Source organism: Aspergillus alliaceus (genome assembly GCF_009176365.1).
Source record: "Aspergillus alliaceus strain CBS 536.65 unplaced genomic scaffold BDW43scaffold_1, whole genome shotgun sequence".
Lineage (NCBI taxonomy): Eukaryota > Fungi > Ascomycota > Eurotiomycetes > Eurotiales > Aspergillaceae > Aspergillus > Aspergillus alliaceus.
This window is the reverse complement of record NW_022474684.1, coordinates 1,484,535-1,501,043: the sequence shown is the minus strand read 5'-3', so window position 1 is coordinate 1,501,043 and position 16,509 is coordinate 1,484,535. Positions and strand designations below refer to the sequence as shown.

The 16,509-nt window shown below is 49.9% G+C and overlaps 7 protein-coding genes across 7 annotated transcripts; 4 read left to right on the top strand and 3 right to left on the bottom strand.

Annotated features, from left to right (window-relative positions):
- The first annotated feature begins 142 nt into the window (after positions 1-142).
- On the top strand, positions 143-1,706 carry BDW43DRAFT_259221 (3-oxo-5-alpha-steroid 4-dehydrogenase family protein). Its single transcript, XM_032040072.1, has 2 exons — positions 143-1,532; positions 1,591-1,706. Exon 1 carries the CDS (start codon positions 531-533, stop codon positions 1,419-1,421), a length of 891 nt encoding a protein of 296 aa, XP_031906630.1. The 5' UTR covers positions 143-530; the 3' UTR covers positions 1,422-1,532; positions 1,591-1,706.
- On the bottom strand, positions 1,645-5,004 carry BDW43DRAFT_259218 (5-methyltetrahydropteroyltriglutamate--homocysteine S-methyltransferase). The gene is made up of 4 exons (XM_032040071.1): positions 4,613-5,004; positions 4,321-4,540; positions 4,127-4,246; positions 1,645-4,060 (listed from the first exon to the last, which is right to left on the bottom strand). The coding sequence occupies exons 1-4, from the start codon at positions 4,621-4,623 to the stop codon at positions 2,087-2,089; spliced, it is 2,325 nt and encodes a 774-aa protein (XP_031906629.1). The 5' UTR covers positions 4,624-5,004; the 3' UTR covers positions 1,645-2,086.
- A 1,224-nt stretch (positions 5,005-6,228) lies between these two features.
- Positions 6,229-8,635, top strand: BDW43DRAFT_305555 (uncharacterized protein; the record flags this gene model as incomplete). Its single annotated transcript, XM_032045813.1, has 2 exons — positions 6,229-6,352; positions 6,411-8,635. The coding sequence occupies 2 exons, from the start codon at positions 6,229-6,231 to the stop codon at positions 8,633-8,635; spliced, it is 2,349 nt and encodes a 782-aa protein (XP_031906628.1).
- Positions 8,636-8,882: 247 nt separating this feature from the next.
- On the bottom strand, positions 8,883-10,994 carry BDW43DRAFT_259206 (SANT/Myb-like DNA-binding domain-containing protein). Its single transcript, XM_032040070.1, has 3 exons — positions 10,783-10,994; positions 10,607-10,724; positions 8,883-10,541 (listed from the first exon to the last, which is right to left on the bottom strand). Exons 1-3 carry the CDS (start codon positions 10,874-10,876, stop codon positions 8,999-9,001), a joined length of 1,755 nt encoding a protein of 584 aa, XP_031906627.1. The 5' UTR covers positions 10,877-10,994; the 3' UTR covers positions 8,883-8,998.
- Positions 10,995-11,200: 206 nt separating this feature from the next.
- Positions 11,201-12,043, top strand: BDW43DRAFT_305553 (emp24/gp25L/p24 family protein; the record flags this gene model as incomplete). Its single annotated transcript, XM_032045812.1, has 3 exons — positions 11,201-11,357; positions 11,432-11,817; positions 11,894-12,043. The coding sequence occupies 3 exons, from the start codon at positions 11,201-11,203 to the stop codon at positions 12,041-12,043; spliced, it is 693 nt and encodes a 230-aa protein (XP_031906626.1).
- A 55-nt stretch (positions 12,044-12,098) lies between these two features.
- On the top strand, positions 12,099-12,734 carry BDW43DRAFT_11854 (uncharacterized protein). The gene has a single exon (XM_032038044.1). The coding sequence runs from the start codon at positions 12,317-12,319 to the stop codon at positions 12,665-12,667; it is 351 nt and encodes a 116-aa protein (XP_031906625.1). The 5' UTR covers positions 12,099-12,316; the 3' UTR covers positions 12,668-12,734.
- Positions 12,735-16,163, bottom strand: BDW43DRAFT_11888 (uncharacterized protein). Its single transcript, XM_032038047.1, has 3 exons — positions 16,033-16,163; positions 14,747-15,898; positions 12,735-14,699 (listed from the first exon to the last, which is right to left on the bottom strand). Exons 2-3 carry the CDS (start codon positions 15,735-15,737, stop codon positions 12,802-12,804), a joined length of 2,889 nt encoding a protein of 962 aa, XP_031906624.1. The 5' UTR covers positions 15,738-15,898; positions 16,033-16,163; the 3' UTR covers positions 12,735-12,801.
- Between the last annotated feature and the right edge of the window lie 346 nt (positions 16,164-16,509).

Genomic DNA, 16,509 nt, shown 5'->3' with positions numbered 1-16,509 from the left:
TGTTTATAAAGTACAGTCGATCTTTGTTTCAAGTAACTAGCTTATGTACCCCGGACGGGAGATCTTCGTGTTATAGAATTTTATAAATTATATATCCAACATTGCATTGTCTGGCATATTTAATAGAAGGGAACTATACCTTATAGAGAATTATATCATTCTCTCTTTGTTTTTTGAATTCAAAATTTTTCTTATCTTCTCCATCTTTATTTTATATGATCCGCCGTCACCCTGAACATAAACTTCTTCTCTTCCAACCATTCATCTCCCTCCTTTCTATCGCCCTTCAATTCACCACCAACAAAACCATAAACAATGGGATCAATCATCTCAGCAACCCCCTACGCTCTCCCTCCCCTCCGGGACCTTATCATTCCAACTCCAGAAACATACACCCAAATCCTCACTGTTTGGCAATACTTCGCCGGCGTAAGCTACCCCCGACCTCAAAAAAATAAACAAACCCCGTAACTGACACTGACCTCTCAAACCAGTTCACAATCATCCAATGGCTCACCTCTTGGTTCCCCATGGGCAAAACCTCCCTGAAGTCCTCCGCATTTAACATCCCCGGCCGCCTAGGCTGGTCAGTAATGGAGCTCGTCGCCCCCCTAAACCTCCTCTACCAGATGGCCACCCTGCCCGTAAAAATGCACCTGGACGTCCCCGTCCCCAACAAGCTCGTGGCCTCGCTCTATCTCCTCCACTACACAAACAGGGCAATCATATCGCCCCTCTTCGCAGCCCCAAGCATGTCCCCCATCCACGCGCTCATCGTCCTCTGCGCCGCGCTCTTCAACTGGTTCAACTCCACCTGTCTCGCCGCCTGGCTAGTCGGCTACCACGTCCCAGTCGCCGGGTACAGAACGGACGGGTATGATCCCAATCCCAGCACTAGACCAAGTATATCCCCCTACCTCCCCTATATAGGGATGGCCCTCTTCGCGGCCGGAATGGCCGGGAACATACTCGCGGAGCGCACGCTCTTCCGGCTCCGTCGCGAGGAAGCAGATAAACAGGAGAAGAAAAAGGAGTCGAGCACGGAACCTAACAAGTACGCCAAAGTCTACGTTATTCCGCCCGCGACGGGCCTCTTCCGGTCCATCCTCTACCCGCACTATGTCTGGGAATGGGTCGAGTGGATCGGGTTTGTGCTTGTCGGGACTGCGGTGTATCCGTCGTCTACTAGTAGTACGATTGCGACGGGGGAGATGGGGCTTGCGCCGTGGTTGGTGCCGGCTGCTGGGTTGGCGGAATGGTTGAGGGTGCCATTGCCGTTGCCGGCGGTGGTGTTTGTGGTTAATGTGGTGGCTTCCATGGTGCCTCAGGCGAGATGGGGGAAGGTGTGGTATTTGGGACGCTTTGGGAAGGAAAAGGTTGCTGGGAGGGGGGCGGTGGTTCCTTTTTCGTCGTGGTTGTGATCCTATTTGGGTTGACTTGGGTTATTTTTTTTTTTCACTTTTGTTTGCTCCCTTATACGTTGCATATTGTATACATGCTGGTCATGGCATCCTAATATGGAGCCGCATTCACTACGCAGGAGGTTGATTAGTTTGGGACTGTTGTTGCACTGGATAAGGCTCGACTTGCCTACTAGACGCAATGGTTCGATCCGACGACTACGTATAATTCAAGGACAGTAGCTAATGTGAAATCAAGTTCGGTTGGAACACCGTCTTGTATTAAATTTGAAAGGTGGTGACCACCCATGTATGTATGATTATACACAATTGTTGAAATATTTGGAAAAATCATCGGCGAAATCCCACAAGACAATCTCACCCGTGCCTCCTCTCTCAGAGAAGAAAACACGGGGAAAATTAGAAAAAGAAACAACTATATCCCCGACATCAGGGAACGCTGAACTTGCAATCATGTCCATGTTTGGCTTTGCGCCGATGTTGAAATCGTGAATGTTGAAAACTCCGTTGACCCCCGGGATATCTCTAAGAATCCTGAACCCATATGTTGAACTTTTGGTATCATCATCGTAACTCATCATTAAACGAAACGTATTCGTCTCTCCCGAAGCGACAGGTTGAGAATGCCGCCCCTTCATGGGTTGTTATTAATTATGGTAAACCATTTATTTGGCGTACTTCTCGCGGAAGTACTTGGCTGCGTTGACCATGTTGCTCAGAGCAGCCTTAGTCTCGGGCCACTGACGGGTCTTCAGACCGCAGTCAGGGTTGATCCAGAGCTGGTCAGGACGGAGGTACTGGAGCATCTCCTCGACACGGTCCTTGATCTCCTGCTCGCTAGGAACACGAGGGGAGTGGATGTCGTACACACCGGGTCCGATGTGACGGGGGTAGGCCTCGTCAATGAAGACCTTGAGCAACTTGGCATCAGACTTGCTGTTCTCAATGCTCAGAACATCAGCATCCAGCGCAGCAATGGCGTGGAAGAAGTCCTGGAACTCAGAGTAGCAGAAGTGAGAGTGGATCTGAGTGCCATCGCTGACACCGGTAGTGGCCAGGCGGAAGGAGCGGACAGCCCACTTGAGGTAGTCCTCACGCTCCTTGCCGGAACGGAGAGGAAGACCCTCACGGAGGGCAGGCTCATCGACCTGGATGACCTTGATGCCAGCAGCCTCGAGGTCGATGACCTCGTCACGGAGGGCAAGAGCCAGTTGCTGGGCCTGGACGGACTGGTGGACATCGTCACGAGGGAAAGACCACCGGAGGCAGGTGATGGGACCAGTGAGCATACCCTTCATGGGTTTCTTGGAGATCGAAACGGCATACTTGGACTCCTTGACAGTCATAGCGGCAGGACGAGAGATGTCGCCGACAACGATCGGGGGACGCACGCAACGAGATCCGTAACTCTGGACCCAGGCGTGGGTGGTAAAAACGTAACCAGTGAGACGCTCACCGAAGTACTGGACCATGTCGTTACGCTCAGGCTCACCGTGGACGAAGACATCCAAGTCGAGCTCCTCCTGGATCTTGACAACATCCTCGATCTCCTTCTCGATGAACTTCTCGTACTGCTCAGCAGTGATTTCACCCTTGGTGAACTTGTTACGCTGGATACGGATCTCCTTGGTCTGAGGGAAGGATCCGATGGTGGTAGTGGGGAAGAGAGGAAGGTTGATGGTCTTGGTCTGCTCAGCAAGACGGACGGGGAAAGCAGACTTGCGGTTGTGCATCTCCTCGGTGACGGCAGCCTGGCGCTCCTTGACCTTGGGGTCATTGGTGCGGCTGGACGAGGCCCGGCTCTGGACAGACTTGGCGTTGGCCTCGAGCTGCTCGCGGACGGCAGCAGGGCCCTCGGTGACAGCCTTGGCAATGACAACGACTTCGCTGGTCTTCTCGACAGCGAAGCTGAACCAATCACGCACTTCGGCGTCAAGGTTCTTCTCGCTCTCGAGGGTGTGGGGAACGTGGAGGAGGGAGCTGGAAGTGGCAACGATAACACGGTCCTTGCCAAGCTTCTGGATAGCCAGTTCAACCTTCTCGATGGCGGCCTTGAAGTTGGTCTTCCAGATATTACGACCGTCAACAACACCAGCAGAGAGGATCTGCTTGGGGCCTAGGGCGCCAACGACGGTGTCGAGTTGCTCAGGATTGCGGACAAGGTCGACGTGAATACCGTAGAGGTTGTGAAGGGCAGGAAGAACATCAATGTTGTGAACAATGTCACCGAAGTAGGTGGCGAGGACAATACGAGGGGCCTTGCCACCGAGAGCACCCAGCTTCTCGTAGGCGGGCTTGAAGGCAGCCTTGGACTTGGCGGGGAGGTCAAAGACGAGGACGGGCTCGTCAATCTGAACATCCTCAACACCAGCCTCCTTCAACTTCTGGAGGAGCTCAACGTAGACAGGGAGGAGCTCGTCAATCTTGGAGATGGGGTCCACGGTCTGACCACGGTCAGCCTTGGCAAGGGTCAAGAACGAAACAGGTCCCAGGATGACGGGACGAGTGATAACGCCGGCCTCCTTGGCCTCAAGGAACTGAACAACAGGCTTGGGCTGTTCAGCTAGCTTGAAGGTCTGGTTGTCTTGGAGGGTAGGTTTGACGTAGTGGTAGTTGGAGTCAAACCACTTGACCATTTCCTGTAGAGCTGGTATTAGATCATGATACTAATGATGACTGACAGGGCCAGAGCGAGCACAACATACCAAACTAGGGACATCAATGGCGGCCTGGCCATCCTTGGCAGGCTTCTGGAGACCACGGCCCATGGCGAAGTACTCGTCAACGGGGTGCAGGTTGTACTTGCTGTATCTCTCGGGGATGACCTAATATTCGAGGAGAATGTCAGAGACCAGTTCAATATCAATGCAAGAGAAATCAAGACTAGGCGAGAACATACACCGAACATCTGGATGTGATCAAGGACCTGATCGTAGAAAGCAAAGTCATTGCTGGGGATGATGTCGACACCGGCATCCTTCTGGATCTTCCAGTGCTCTAGACGGAGTCTCTTTCCCTCCTTCAAGAGCTCATCACGAGAGATCTTGTCACCCCAGTACGCCTCAGTGGCCTTCTTGAGGTCACGAAGCTTTCCCATACGAGGGAAACCCAAGACGGAGCTAGAGACGAAACTTGTCAGTACGATCTGATCCCGGGAAGAGATTGATAAAGTCAAGAGTGGGCTGACATACGATTGAACCATCTTGATAGATATATGGGAGCACGGACTAAGGGAGAAAAAAGTATGAGGGAGGTAGAGAAGAGGACAAGAGGAGTCCTTGTCAAAAGAAAAAAGTGAAGAGAAGAGAGATCAAGACACAAGAGACAGTCACCGTCTCTTGAACAGGTCGAAGGGGACAGATGAGGGGAGAAAGGGAATGAGAGAGAAGAGAAGAGGAAGAGAAATGGGGGAGGGAAGAGGAAGAAATAAATAATATGTGAGTTGGGGAATCGATGGAGGGGAAAACGATTATGACATGAAAAGATCAAGTAAATCGGCCAATGGAGGGGGTGTATTTATGGAGGGGCATTTCCTCCCCCCGTATCTTACGCCGGTCCGCCGACCAGTGAGAGGTTGCAAAGCCCATCCTTGCGTACAGCGCTTTACTAGTGGCAGAGGATCTGGGACAGCAGAAAAAGATTCCAAGTCAGGGAAAGGCCAGGATGGCGTGATTATTTCCCCTAGAGCTGAACTCCCAGACCCGTAATTTTAGGTACGTTTAGTCTCAGTCCAGACCGATCACCGCATAAGGTACCAACCAGAATCTCCAGATTATTACTAGTGTCACAATAGTCCTTGGCCTGGAGGTAACGAGGCTTATCTATTTCCGGTTTAGCCCCTCCTTCTTGCTCCGGGATCGGCCACTCTTTACTGGTTCGTACGATACTGTATAAGGGCACCATTACTATTTGACCAGATAAGGTACTATGTATGTGTCTCGGTCATAAATATTCACTGTCGACCAGTCTAGAAAATTGAGGAAAGAAAAAAATATGATGCTTCACCTACTCTTGAAATCTGTCTGAAGACTAGACAAGAAGTCTATCAGTGCAGTTGTTTCTATTCTACTACTACTCCGGATGGGGGGGGATCTTCTCAACCCCGCCAAAAGAACCCCAACATTTGTTGGCTCGAGGTGAGACCGGATCTCCGAGGACTCACGCAATTCACTGGTTGTTGATTAAATCCTCTATTACTTTTTATGACATAAATTCGTGGGGGTAGGCATAGATTATGAACTAATTTTTCAACAGATGTTACAGACTACAGAGTATCCCCGAACCGCATAGACCAAAGCATCAATAGACACACCGACGACAGATATCATGTTCTCGTGACCGCATGTGATAGATCACCGTATAAGATGAGGAACCCCCGAGTCGAACCTCGTAGAAAACGTCCGCCTCGGTGTTCTGAGAAAGCAACACTGGCTTATCTGTCCTGGGCATGTCGGGTATTGACGGGAAACTGCTAGCTCCGGAAAACATCATCAATTCTTATTAGGAGGAATCGCAAGCATATACCAAATAAATTGTCTCCATACTCGGGTTTATCAATGCCAATGCCATCCAAGAACACAATGGGAGGAATGCCTATTGGGCTCGAGAGTTTCTGCTGCTTCCCAATTCTTGCTAAGAGCCAGGGGAGTAGTAGTACTGTCTGCACCTTCCTTGACAAGATGGATGTTCAACATATATGGACGGAAGGGGCCCATACTCTTCCGCACCAATATTTTCCCTCGACCTGTCTAACAGTGTATTCAAAGGCCACCGCTATTTCTATTTGACGGAGCTTCGTAGCTGTCAAATGGGTTTCCTCTTTTGTCCTTGGCTCAGATGGGGCCGGAGGCACGCAACCTCGCCGAATGACACGTCTTGCTATCAGCTGACTCCACTCGAATCACTATCTCCAGTGGAGGAACAAGCGGAAGGTGATTAATCGATGCTTTTTTTTTCCGATGCTGTGCATGTAGGCACTGACCGTGATAGGCGTATCTTGGTCGGCGGACAATGATTTTACTCATGAACACAAGAGACGCTCCTCCGGTCTATCTGATAGACTACGCAGACGATTCTCCAAAGAAACCAACACAGGGCCTAAAAATGCTGACAGGAAGTTCAGGGGGTCTCTTCTTCCATTCACGCACAAACCTACAAATCCCAGCCCGGGTCTAATCGCCTCCAGTGACTTTCCAAGCAGTCTGATGAGCGACAGAGGATATGATAGCGATGCGCAATTCATGGATACCCCAAGAAAGGCCAACAATGCTACTGAGAATCTGTATAACAACCCCAGTATTTGGGGAAGCATGTCACCTCTTGCACAGCCCTACTATGAGACAGAGCCGGATGAGCCGGGCGAGGAAGTGGCAGAAGAAAGCCGCATAATGGTAGATGGTCCTTTCCTTGGCCGAAACGATATGGAGACGTCCCAATTGCCATGGCATCCACGGGACTATCCAGGCTGGGGGGTGCCACCACCTATCACTCACAGCGCAGATTATGGGCGTGCTCGAAAGAGAGTTGGAAGTCCTTATACCACCGGATTCTTTGACAACCCCGGTCGTTACTCTACCTTTACCAACCGTGGACGTCGCATGGGCTATCCGGGGCGCGCGCCCATCTCTCCAGTACCGCATGCCTCGTCTGTGGACTCGTTGTACGGGCCCTCCTCTCAGCTTTCGATCCGAAAGAGGCGACCGCCCCCTCCGAGAGAGCCGAAATCTGAGAGTCATTCAGTTCATCTAGGTGAAATGGATATATCGAAAAGACTAGTGTCACCCTCCATATCGCCTCATGTCTTATCCGAAAAGTCTTCATTCGATGGAAGAAATGGGCGCGACAATATGGGAGCGCGGAACGTATCTCATCAATTTCATGATCCAACTAACCTAGTAACAGCGCAAACGCCCGCTAGAGACGCACATGAGTCAGATCAAGTAACATCCCAAGCACAGGTGTCGTCATCATATTCTCGCAGAACTAGCTTTTCATCTGGGTTTTCCAAGTATCACTTTGAAACAAAGATATTTAATCTTCCAGAGTCGGTAAGGGAGTCGATCAAGAATCCTTATGCCGGCGCCTCTAGCCTTAGTCCATCATTCCAGTCACAAGAGACCCCCGTAGTCAGTCTAAATAACCTCACTACCGCGGGTGCCTGCGATACTACTGAATGCGCTCAGCAAAACAAGTCTCCAGAACAACGTGAAGTAGATCCTTTGGTTGCTTCTACTAGAGCTGACTCTCAGAGCAACCTAAGTATGGCTCTTTCCTCGCCGCGTCAAGTCAGCGTTGGATGGATGTCGGGGGGACGTCGTCTTGGCTATGGGTACACACTGGTCCCAGCAGACGAGGATGGGGGGAAACTAGCCACTGGAGACACCTGTTCACTAAAACCGTGTCATTTGAACAGTGCGGCTACGACTAGTGAGGGTGATACGAAAGCATCTTCAAGCCATGTTGACAAGTCGTGTATGGGGCAGAACAATAAGATGATACTGTGGAAAGGAGAACCAATATTCGAGATCTCCAACATGATGCACCGTCTGAATCTGCGTCACTGGTCCGGTGCAACCACATCCTCTGGTGGTGCAAACAATGCCAGTGAGGGGACTAGCAACAGTTCAATCACATCCGTCTTATGGGGAAAGTTAGGATACACGAGGAAGAGCCAAAACGAACCGGAGACACATGTGGATCAGAAGCCTCCTTGGAGTCATTTCTGTGGAGTTGGTCTGGATCAAGCCTTGGACGGGACACAAAGCTTGCTGAAAAGTTCGCCTACACCCACGAACGGTACAGAGGAGCAGCTATCGAGAGGGCGGGCTGGATTGCATCGTGCTCGAAGCCTATGGACCAAAAGTCGCACTATAACGGATAGAGCCCACAGTCTTGAAACAAAGTTCACGACAAAGATACCGATTTCTATCAAGCAGAGATCTGACTTGCAGCAGAGGAAAAAGACACCAGTTATTAGACTCAAGACTCGGGATCGTAAGAAAACCATCAATAGCCTCGACGAAGAGAAACCTATTCTCCCCATTTCCAGCCAACAAGACAACCCTGCATCGCCACGAATAGAAGAGGGTCAGAAATCTAATCTGGACCACTATAGCAGAAGATACGGAACATTGCAAGAAACAGAGCGAAATAGTTCGGACACTGATTTGGCTGATGCATATGAAGATTGTTTAGAGGTCTGTTCTATTCCATAACAGAAATGAACAGCAAATGTTGTCGGTCATAGGTTTTGTATGTTCAAGTTCGCGGTAAGGGAAGGGAACGAAACCGAACACGTCCTTGCTATACTGAGCATTAGGCGACCTACAGCTCTGGATGGGCGGTTCCTGTTATGGAGACAAGGACATGGGTTAGAAAAGGAATTTGCGCGGGAACTCTCAATAGCTTGACTCTTAACAAAATTGAATTCATTGATATGAGATCAGAACTTAGAAAAAAGTAGTAGAAGAATCCTTCAAATGCATTTAGTCACCCAAAAGATCAACGGAGCATGTTCATGGTAGTCGTACATAGGTATATTGATACACAAAAAACGCCAATCAGGTCACACAAAGAGCTCACTTCTTCTGCCGCTTCGTACTTTTATCACTTGCATTGCTTAGAACGCTGGCTGAACGCTTTTGTGAGGTGCCTTCTCGGGCTGTCGCTTCGCCAGTATCACCATCAGTCCCTTTGTCTCCCGTACCATCTGTCGTCTCCGCTTGGCTTTCTGAAGGTTGAGTAGCAGCGGCAGCACCGGTAGATTCAGTAGTTACATCTGCTGGAACAGGGTTATCGTCTTGTTCTGTCTTCACCTCAGGTTTCTCCTTCTCTTTGGCTTCTCTCGTTTTACGCTCTCTTTCCTGCTTGGAAGCTTCCAGTACCCGAATCTCGCTCTCCACTTTCTCAGAAACTTTGCGAGCATCAAGTAAAAGGTTTACCGAGTGGATCAGCTTCTCGAACTCCTTACATACCCGCTCTGTGGGCATGACTAGCCGGAGAGGTACTTCTAGCTCCGCGAGCGCAGCGGCCAGTTTCTGAGTTTGAACGTTGGACTTGGCTTGCGTCAATTTCTGAGCACGATCGCTACGGAACTGTACGCCTGGCGCCAGACGGTCGTGGTGCTGTACTCCATATTTCGCCTCTTCGGACGGTGAGAGTGTCCTAATATTTTGTTGGGCGTCTTTGTTTGCTGCGGCTGCAGCTGCGGCTTTCTTGTTTGTAGGTGCTGCTGATGCGTTGCTTGGGGTCTCGCCACGACTGTCACGAGCGCTTGCATTCGGGGCGGGAGTCTGAGCCGCTGGGCTGGGTGCGGCACCTTCGGGACCAAGTAAAGAGCGTCGTTTCTTGCTCTTGTCAGCTTGAAGAAGGGTTTGAAGCAGCTGGGATAGACCCTGGCTGGACTGGTACATGGTGGTGTTGCCGACGCTAATAGGCACCTCAAGGCGGGAGTACAGCTCTCTGCGCTCTGCGATAAAGTTCTGCTCATTGGCGGTAATACGCTTCAATTCTTCTAGCAGGATTCCTTCCTCACGCACTTCATCTGCCGAGCGGTTAAGCTGCAGAGCGGCGAGTTCTTTCCGTGCCCGCTCACGCTCCGGTTCAAACTTCATCATCTTCTCATACAAATCAAATTCGGCCTCGGACATTTCCGAAGGAGGGTGTTCCAGGGCAAGCATAGATGCAGCAACAAAGTAGTATCGCGCCTTCATGTGCTCCATAGTTCGAACATGTTTAGCCGGTACAAGCGCGCTGGCGTTTGTTTCTGCATCAACGGGATGTGGCTGATAGTCGTAGCGGTCAGCAATAACCACCCATCGTAAATCATACTCCTCGACTAGATCCATCAAATAATCTGTCTCCTGGAGTGACCAGTCATCGCTCTTGAGATGTCGATTGTACTCTTCCTCTGTGTATCGCCTCGGCACACGGGCCTTGACATTGTATTTCGCAAACATGTATTCCTTATCCGGGGTTTGTGGGGCCCCTTCATCCTGATTCTGTTCTTCATTTTCCGTCTCGGGACCCTCCAATGCCGGTTTTGTGGGGTCGACTTGTCTTTGCCAATGACGTAGAACGAGGCCATCTGATCGAGCTTCATTTGTGAAGGGAGCCATACGCCTAGTTGGTAGAGTGGTTATCAGGGCCTGTCATACACATTCGCGCTGCGAGTGAGTGGAACATACCACGGGCGAACTCTCAGCTTGCTCATCCATTTCGGACGCCCTTTGTATCGGTTCTCGGTGATGGCGATTGGGGGTGCTCTTTCGCCTAGCAGAGCGTAAAGTTCACGGGTGATACCCTCTGGGAATTATGATATTAGAAATAAAAACCGTGGGGGTTGGCGGTCTGGGATACCAACCGGGTCTCTTCTCGACGACCTTCTGCTTTTTATGCGGTCGGGGCTGGCCCTCCGCGGGCAAATCCAACATGTCGCGAACATCGGCGGCGGCCATGGCGGGTTACCACCACTCTTGGGGCGGTTGTTATTTGTTGATGACGGGTTTAGTAGATCGGGGAAGGTATTCGGTAAGAAAAATCCGAAGAAACCAAAGACCCAAGGGATGGTAAGAAAAGGGACGGGGGAATCTAAAGAGGAGGAGGACAAAGAAGGGGAGTTGAATTGAATGGAGAATGAAATTCACTGCGCGCCAAGACTCTCCCCGTTGCTGCCACATCGAGCATCAACAAGTTCGGCCACCTCTTCTTCCTGTTTCACCTCCCCTCCTCCCTATCCCCCCATTCTTTTACGACTTCTTGCCATTAAGAAACTCGTTATTATGGCGTCGACAGCCTCAACCTCATGGCTATCCTCCCTCCTGGCCTTCTGCGCCATCCTGTGCCTTTCGGTGCCTGTGAACGCCCTCTATTTCTATATCGATGGACGTCAGCCAAAATGCTTCTTTGAGGAGCTCCCCAAGGACACATTGGTTGTTGGTACGTCGCTACTTGATTGATCCCATACGAAATCTCCTCGACTATCTTTTCAATCATCTAACACCCACCGATAGGGACCTACTCCACAGAGGTCATCAACCAACAATCGAACACGTACTCCGTTGATTCCAACCTGAAGATGCTCATTACCGTCGACGAGACCTTCGACAACGACCACCGGGTTGTCTCCAAGCGCGATGCCCACTCCGGCCGCTTTACCTTCTCCGCCGCTGATGCCGGCCAGCACAAGATCTGTCTTACTGCCGAGACGAACGCCGCGACCGGCGGTTGGCTGTCGGGTGCCCCCGCGGGTGCTGTCAAGGTTACCTTAGACATGGCGATCGGAGAGACCAGCAAGATCGAGACGGAAGATAAGGGCAAAATTCAGGACATCGTGCAGAAAGTGAAGGATCTCAACGGCCGGTTACAGGATATCCGCAGAGAGCAGGTGTTCCAGCGGGTACGTCTCCTTCTCATTTTCACTACTTCCAAGCTGTATACCTGGGACAGTATTCGATTCTAACGCTTTAATTTAGGAACGTGAGGCTGAATTCCGTGATCAGTCCGAAGCTACCAACTCTCGTGTCGTCCGGTGGACCCTGATTCAGATGGCTGTCCTATCCGCTGCTTGCGCCTGGCAACTGTCTCACCTCCGTTCGTTCTTCATCAAGCAGAAACTGACATAAGATATGAGTTCATGAGGAAGGGGGATGTCAGGGGGTAGTAAGCTGCAGCTGTTGTCCGGCGTATCTTGTATATGGGGTTTATTTTTTTCAAGTCCAGTTTTCCTATATCTCTTGGGTTCATCTGAAAACAAAATCAATGGAAGTTCATGGCTATTCGGGTGTTCCTGTGGTCTTTGATGGCCTTTTTTTCGGTCCTTTGACCGTAGGTCAGTCCTTTGTTGGAACTGTTTGTCTGATGGAGGATGCCTATTACGCTCGTCCGTTTAGTACTGTATGATGCAAATGAGTCTATTGATAGATATGGATGTAATGACCCTTTCTCCTTTGCCTGAAATATGTTCTTCTATATTTACTTTAATTATGGTATCGAGTGATCTCAAACCGTGCACAACGATGGGGCTTCTATTCATTCTTGAACGCAATGCTATTCTCATTGAACTGTCGTGTTGTGTCTATGTATGTGTATACGTCTCCTTGTACCTTATTCTCTCTTCCTTTTTTCCCTTTTCTTTGAATTTCCAGGCTTCTTTGGCTCTCCAAGTCATGATCATTATTGTTGACGGTATATCGTTCGTTAGGTACATCAGACCAACAATTCTTATTCTTGATAAAAACTCTCAATGAGGTCTTGTCTGTATATGCATCAGGAACCCTAAAAATGATGTGGTATATAGCGAGAATTTCAAACAAAATATGAGATTAGTAAAAGAAATAAAAGAAAATAGAATGGGCGGCCAAAATTAGTTGACCCAACTAGTTCATGCATTCATTGAGTCGTCGTTTTGTTCTGGGGCGTCGCCGCAGCAGAAGCTCATGATGAAGCGTTCCAGATCGGTCAGCTTGTAGGGTTTTGTCATGTAACCTTTCATGCCGACTTTCTGTGCACGCCCCAATGCTTCGTCAGTAACATCTGCACTGACAGCAAGAACCGTGGGGGGTGTAGACCGGATATGCTTTGTCGTTTGAGAATCCACAGGACGCTGGCTAGGTCCAGGATGAGGAGGGATCTGACCGTGATATTGGTCCACTAATTGCAGGATTCTGGAGGTAGCCTCGTAGCCATCCATTTCTGGCATCCAGAGGTCCATCAGAATAACATCTATCGATTTAAGTTTCTTCCGGTGCTTTGGCGGAGGCTTGAGGATCAAGCGGTCGTCCGAGCTGCTATTATGGTTCATTATTGGGTGGGAGTCGTTCGTTGCTTCCTCCGGGCGCTGCGACGCCATAACGTCCTGCATAATCCGCACAGCCTCTCTCCCATTACACGCCTCGTAGACATCTCGGTAGCCAAGCCTTTTTAGCATGTTTACCAAAACCCGCCGGTTGATCTTGTTATCTTCGGCCACCAGGAAGGTAAGCGGGTGCTTTTCCCCGAGTTTGCTATCATAAGCATCTCCATTTATGGAGCGCCCAAAAGGCTTGACATCAGGAACAGAGCGAGCATGGATAGGTGTATGCGAGGATGACTCATCAGTGAGACTGGGGGACGGCTGTTGGATTGGAGTCCGCATCTCTGGTGGTAACAATACATCCTGGGTCGAGCTACTGGCTTGGTTCATCCTCGAAGGGTTGCTAAGCTGGGGAGGAGTTAAAAGCCTCGCTGTAGGAGCAATTGACATAGTGGAAAGTTCAGGTTGGGTAATCGGGATTCTGACCTCGAATTCCGTGCCATGATCAGGACCCGAAGTGGAAGAGCGAACACATATCAGATCACCACCCATTTTTCTGGCCAAGCCTTTTGCTACGAGAAGCCCCAGCCCCAAACCATCTTTGCTCCTAGTCGTAGATGTATCTTCCCGAGCGAATGGCTTGAAAAGGTTTGGCAGAAAAGCGTCTGGGATACCCGGGCCGGTATCTCGAATGTTGATCAAGATATCATTGACTTTGCGACCCAATTTTGCAGAGACAGTAATCACGCCGCTATTGGTGAATTTGACGGCATTCAGGAAGACACACGAAATCAACTTTGCGAGATCTCGATCATCCACAAATAGCGTATCCGGCAGCGCCGTGTCTACGGACCAGTCTATCGTTTTGGAGAACACCTCCCCGTTAGACGACCGTGAACGAAGTTCGATCTTTTCCCCAAGTTGGGTCACATTTGTCACCGCAAAGTCAGGACGACCACCAACATGAAGCGATTCGTTGATGACTAGACGGAGGAGGTCGCGGATTTTCGTGACTCGCAGTGCAGGACTCTTGAGATTAATATTAATGCCTTCCAGCAGAAGATGCGGCGCTGACCGCCGTACTGCTAACGACGGTCGCGGGTCCACCATGTTGGCCATGACGGCTTCAATCTGATGTGCCGGTGTGGCTTGAATAATTTTGTCACTTTCATGCACTGCGTTCTTGACCTCTTCGCTCCGAGGAGAAAGTCCTTTCGTTGCTGCAACACGCGGCATTTTCTGCTTCGGTGCCGACCCAACTCCGAAATCAGCTGGATTGCTTCGCCGCCGTTTGTATGGATTAATTCCAATGTTGGAACCATCTTTAAAGATGTTTGGTCGGTTATCGCAGTTTGTAATAGGTGACTGGACAGGCCCGCCGAATAGGTCGTTGTCCCGCTCTACTTGAGGTGTTTTTGGCACTTGCATATTCATATCGTAGGCATGAACAACATTATCAGCAGCTTCAACAGCCCGTCTTGCGCTGTCTACACGGAGTTAGTATTGAATGATGCCGTAAGCAGTCATGACAAACCTTGAACCATCTCAATGCTTTCTTTAAGAGACTGAAAAACATATCCCGCTCTTGGAGACGGTTTGCCTTGGATAGCCTCCCGTACAGTAGCGTGCATGACGTCCAGCATTCCGACGATGCCCTGCATCGGTGTCCGCAATTCGTGAGATAAGCTTCGAGCAAAGGGCTTGAGAGGCTGGGACGAGAAGTCAGGATGCCCGTGCAGGACGCTTAAATATGAATCATCGATTATCTTGTGGCCTTTGGAAATGGTTTTAACATCCTTGAAAGATCTCTCTGCCTTTGCATTGCTGTTATCTTCTCGGATCCGCTGGACAATCAAATCTTCCAGTGAATATAAAACCATCTCAAGTAAAGACCACGAAAGATTCCGCTTCTGTAACCCTGACTCTGACCACATCAGACCAAAGTGGGCGAGGCACTGGGTTCCTGAAAAGAGCGGAACAGCCAAGTAGCCTTCTGCCGCGAACGGGAGCTGGTCTTGGTCAAATGACATCAAGGATCCTAATTTTTCAGGGACCAAACAAGGCTTCTCATGGTCCATATGAGATAAGGGGTTGCCTCCGGCGAAGTACCGGTGCCTGTGCATTCCCACGTTCTGATGTCCATCATTGTAATAGAAGGCTGTGCCAAACAGGCGGGGTTTGTGATCCCCCATATCACTGACAGCCTCGTCGTCTCGAACTCTCCGGGCTACAAAACCATATTGAGCATTGCATATTGAAGTGATATGTTCCATCAGTCGGCTCCAGAATGACTCCAAGTCCAGGGCCCGGAGCTCTTGCTTTAATTTCACCAACTGTTCGATCGCCATGCTCTGGTGACCGCCGATATATGTGTGATTCGATGGGTCGACTTGTGGATCATCGTTGAGTAGTGTTGAAGCAGAGGTATCGCCGGAGAGACATTCGGATTTGCATGGGAGAAACGATTTCGAGCGGCTGGACGACACGAAGGATTTTGACCATTCTGATTCGACTGAATCGGACATGGCGTCGGACAATTTTCACTTTCAGTCAAAGTTTCCGGGATTGTTGCAAAGCGAGGCTTTGTTAAGGTATAGGAGGGCGCCAAAGTAGCGTTGGGGGTTTAAAATTAGTTACCCGATCACCTGAAGATTCTCTGGGTAGGACACAACGCATGGCTTTCAATCTGGAGAAGCGCAGAAGGCTTGGTTAGTGATCAACGTTCGTCATGGAAGAGATGGAGAGTTTCCGAAATGGGAAGTAGCTAGCAGAGAAATCCAAGTCGCTCTTGATCTTGGGCGGATTTTGTCAAGGACATACACCACGTTGACAAATTATGAGCAGATGTGACTCCGGTCGAGCTACACGTAGGGTCGGCGCTCTGCACAGGAGTAACGCTCGTAGGAAGTATCGTGTGACGGAGTTTATCCTAACGATATGAATCGGTAGAATTTCGATGACGGCAAGAAAAAGACAAAAAAAGGAAAGCGCTGAGATGAATGCTAGACGCTCAAAAGAGGTTGGCAAATTAGATCGGAACAAGTTGACTTGTAATAAAATCCGGCTCCTAAAATCCTTCCTCTTCTGGTAACCTTTCTGATATCTGTTGGGAGATTATCTTCTTGGTCGATGAATGGCACCGTTTCCTCCCAGTCGGGGGTCTGAGCCAATGGCTGGGCCAGTGATGGTCGGCAGAGATCACCAGAAAAGGCGACCACGCAAGCTGAGTGAGAAATCCAGTTCTCAAGAGGAAGGCCGGGTGAGAGACCATCCAACGATCGGATGGATATAATTTGG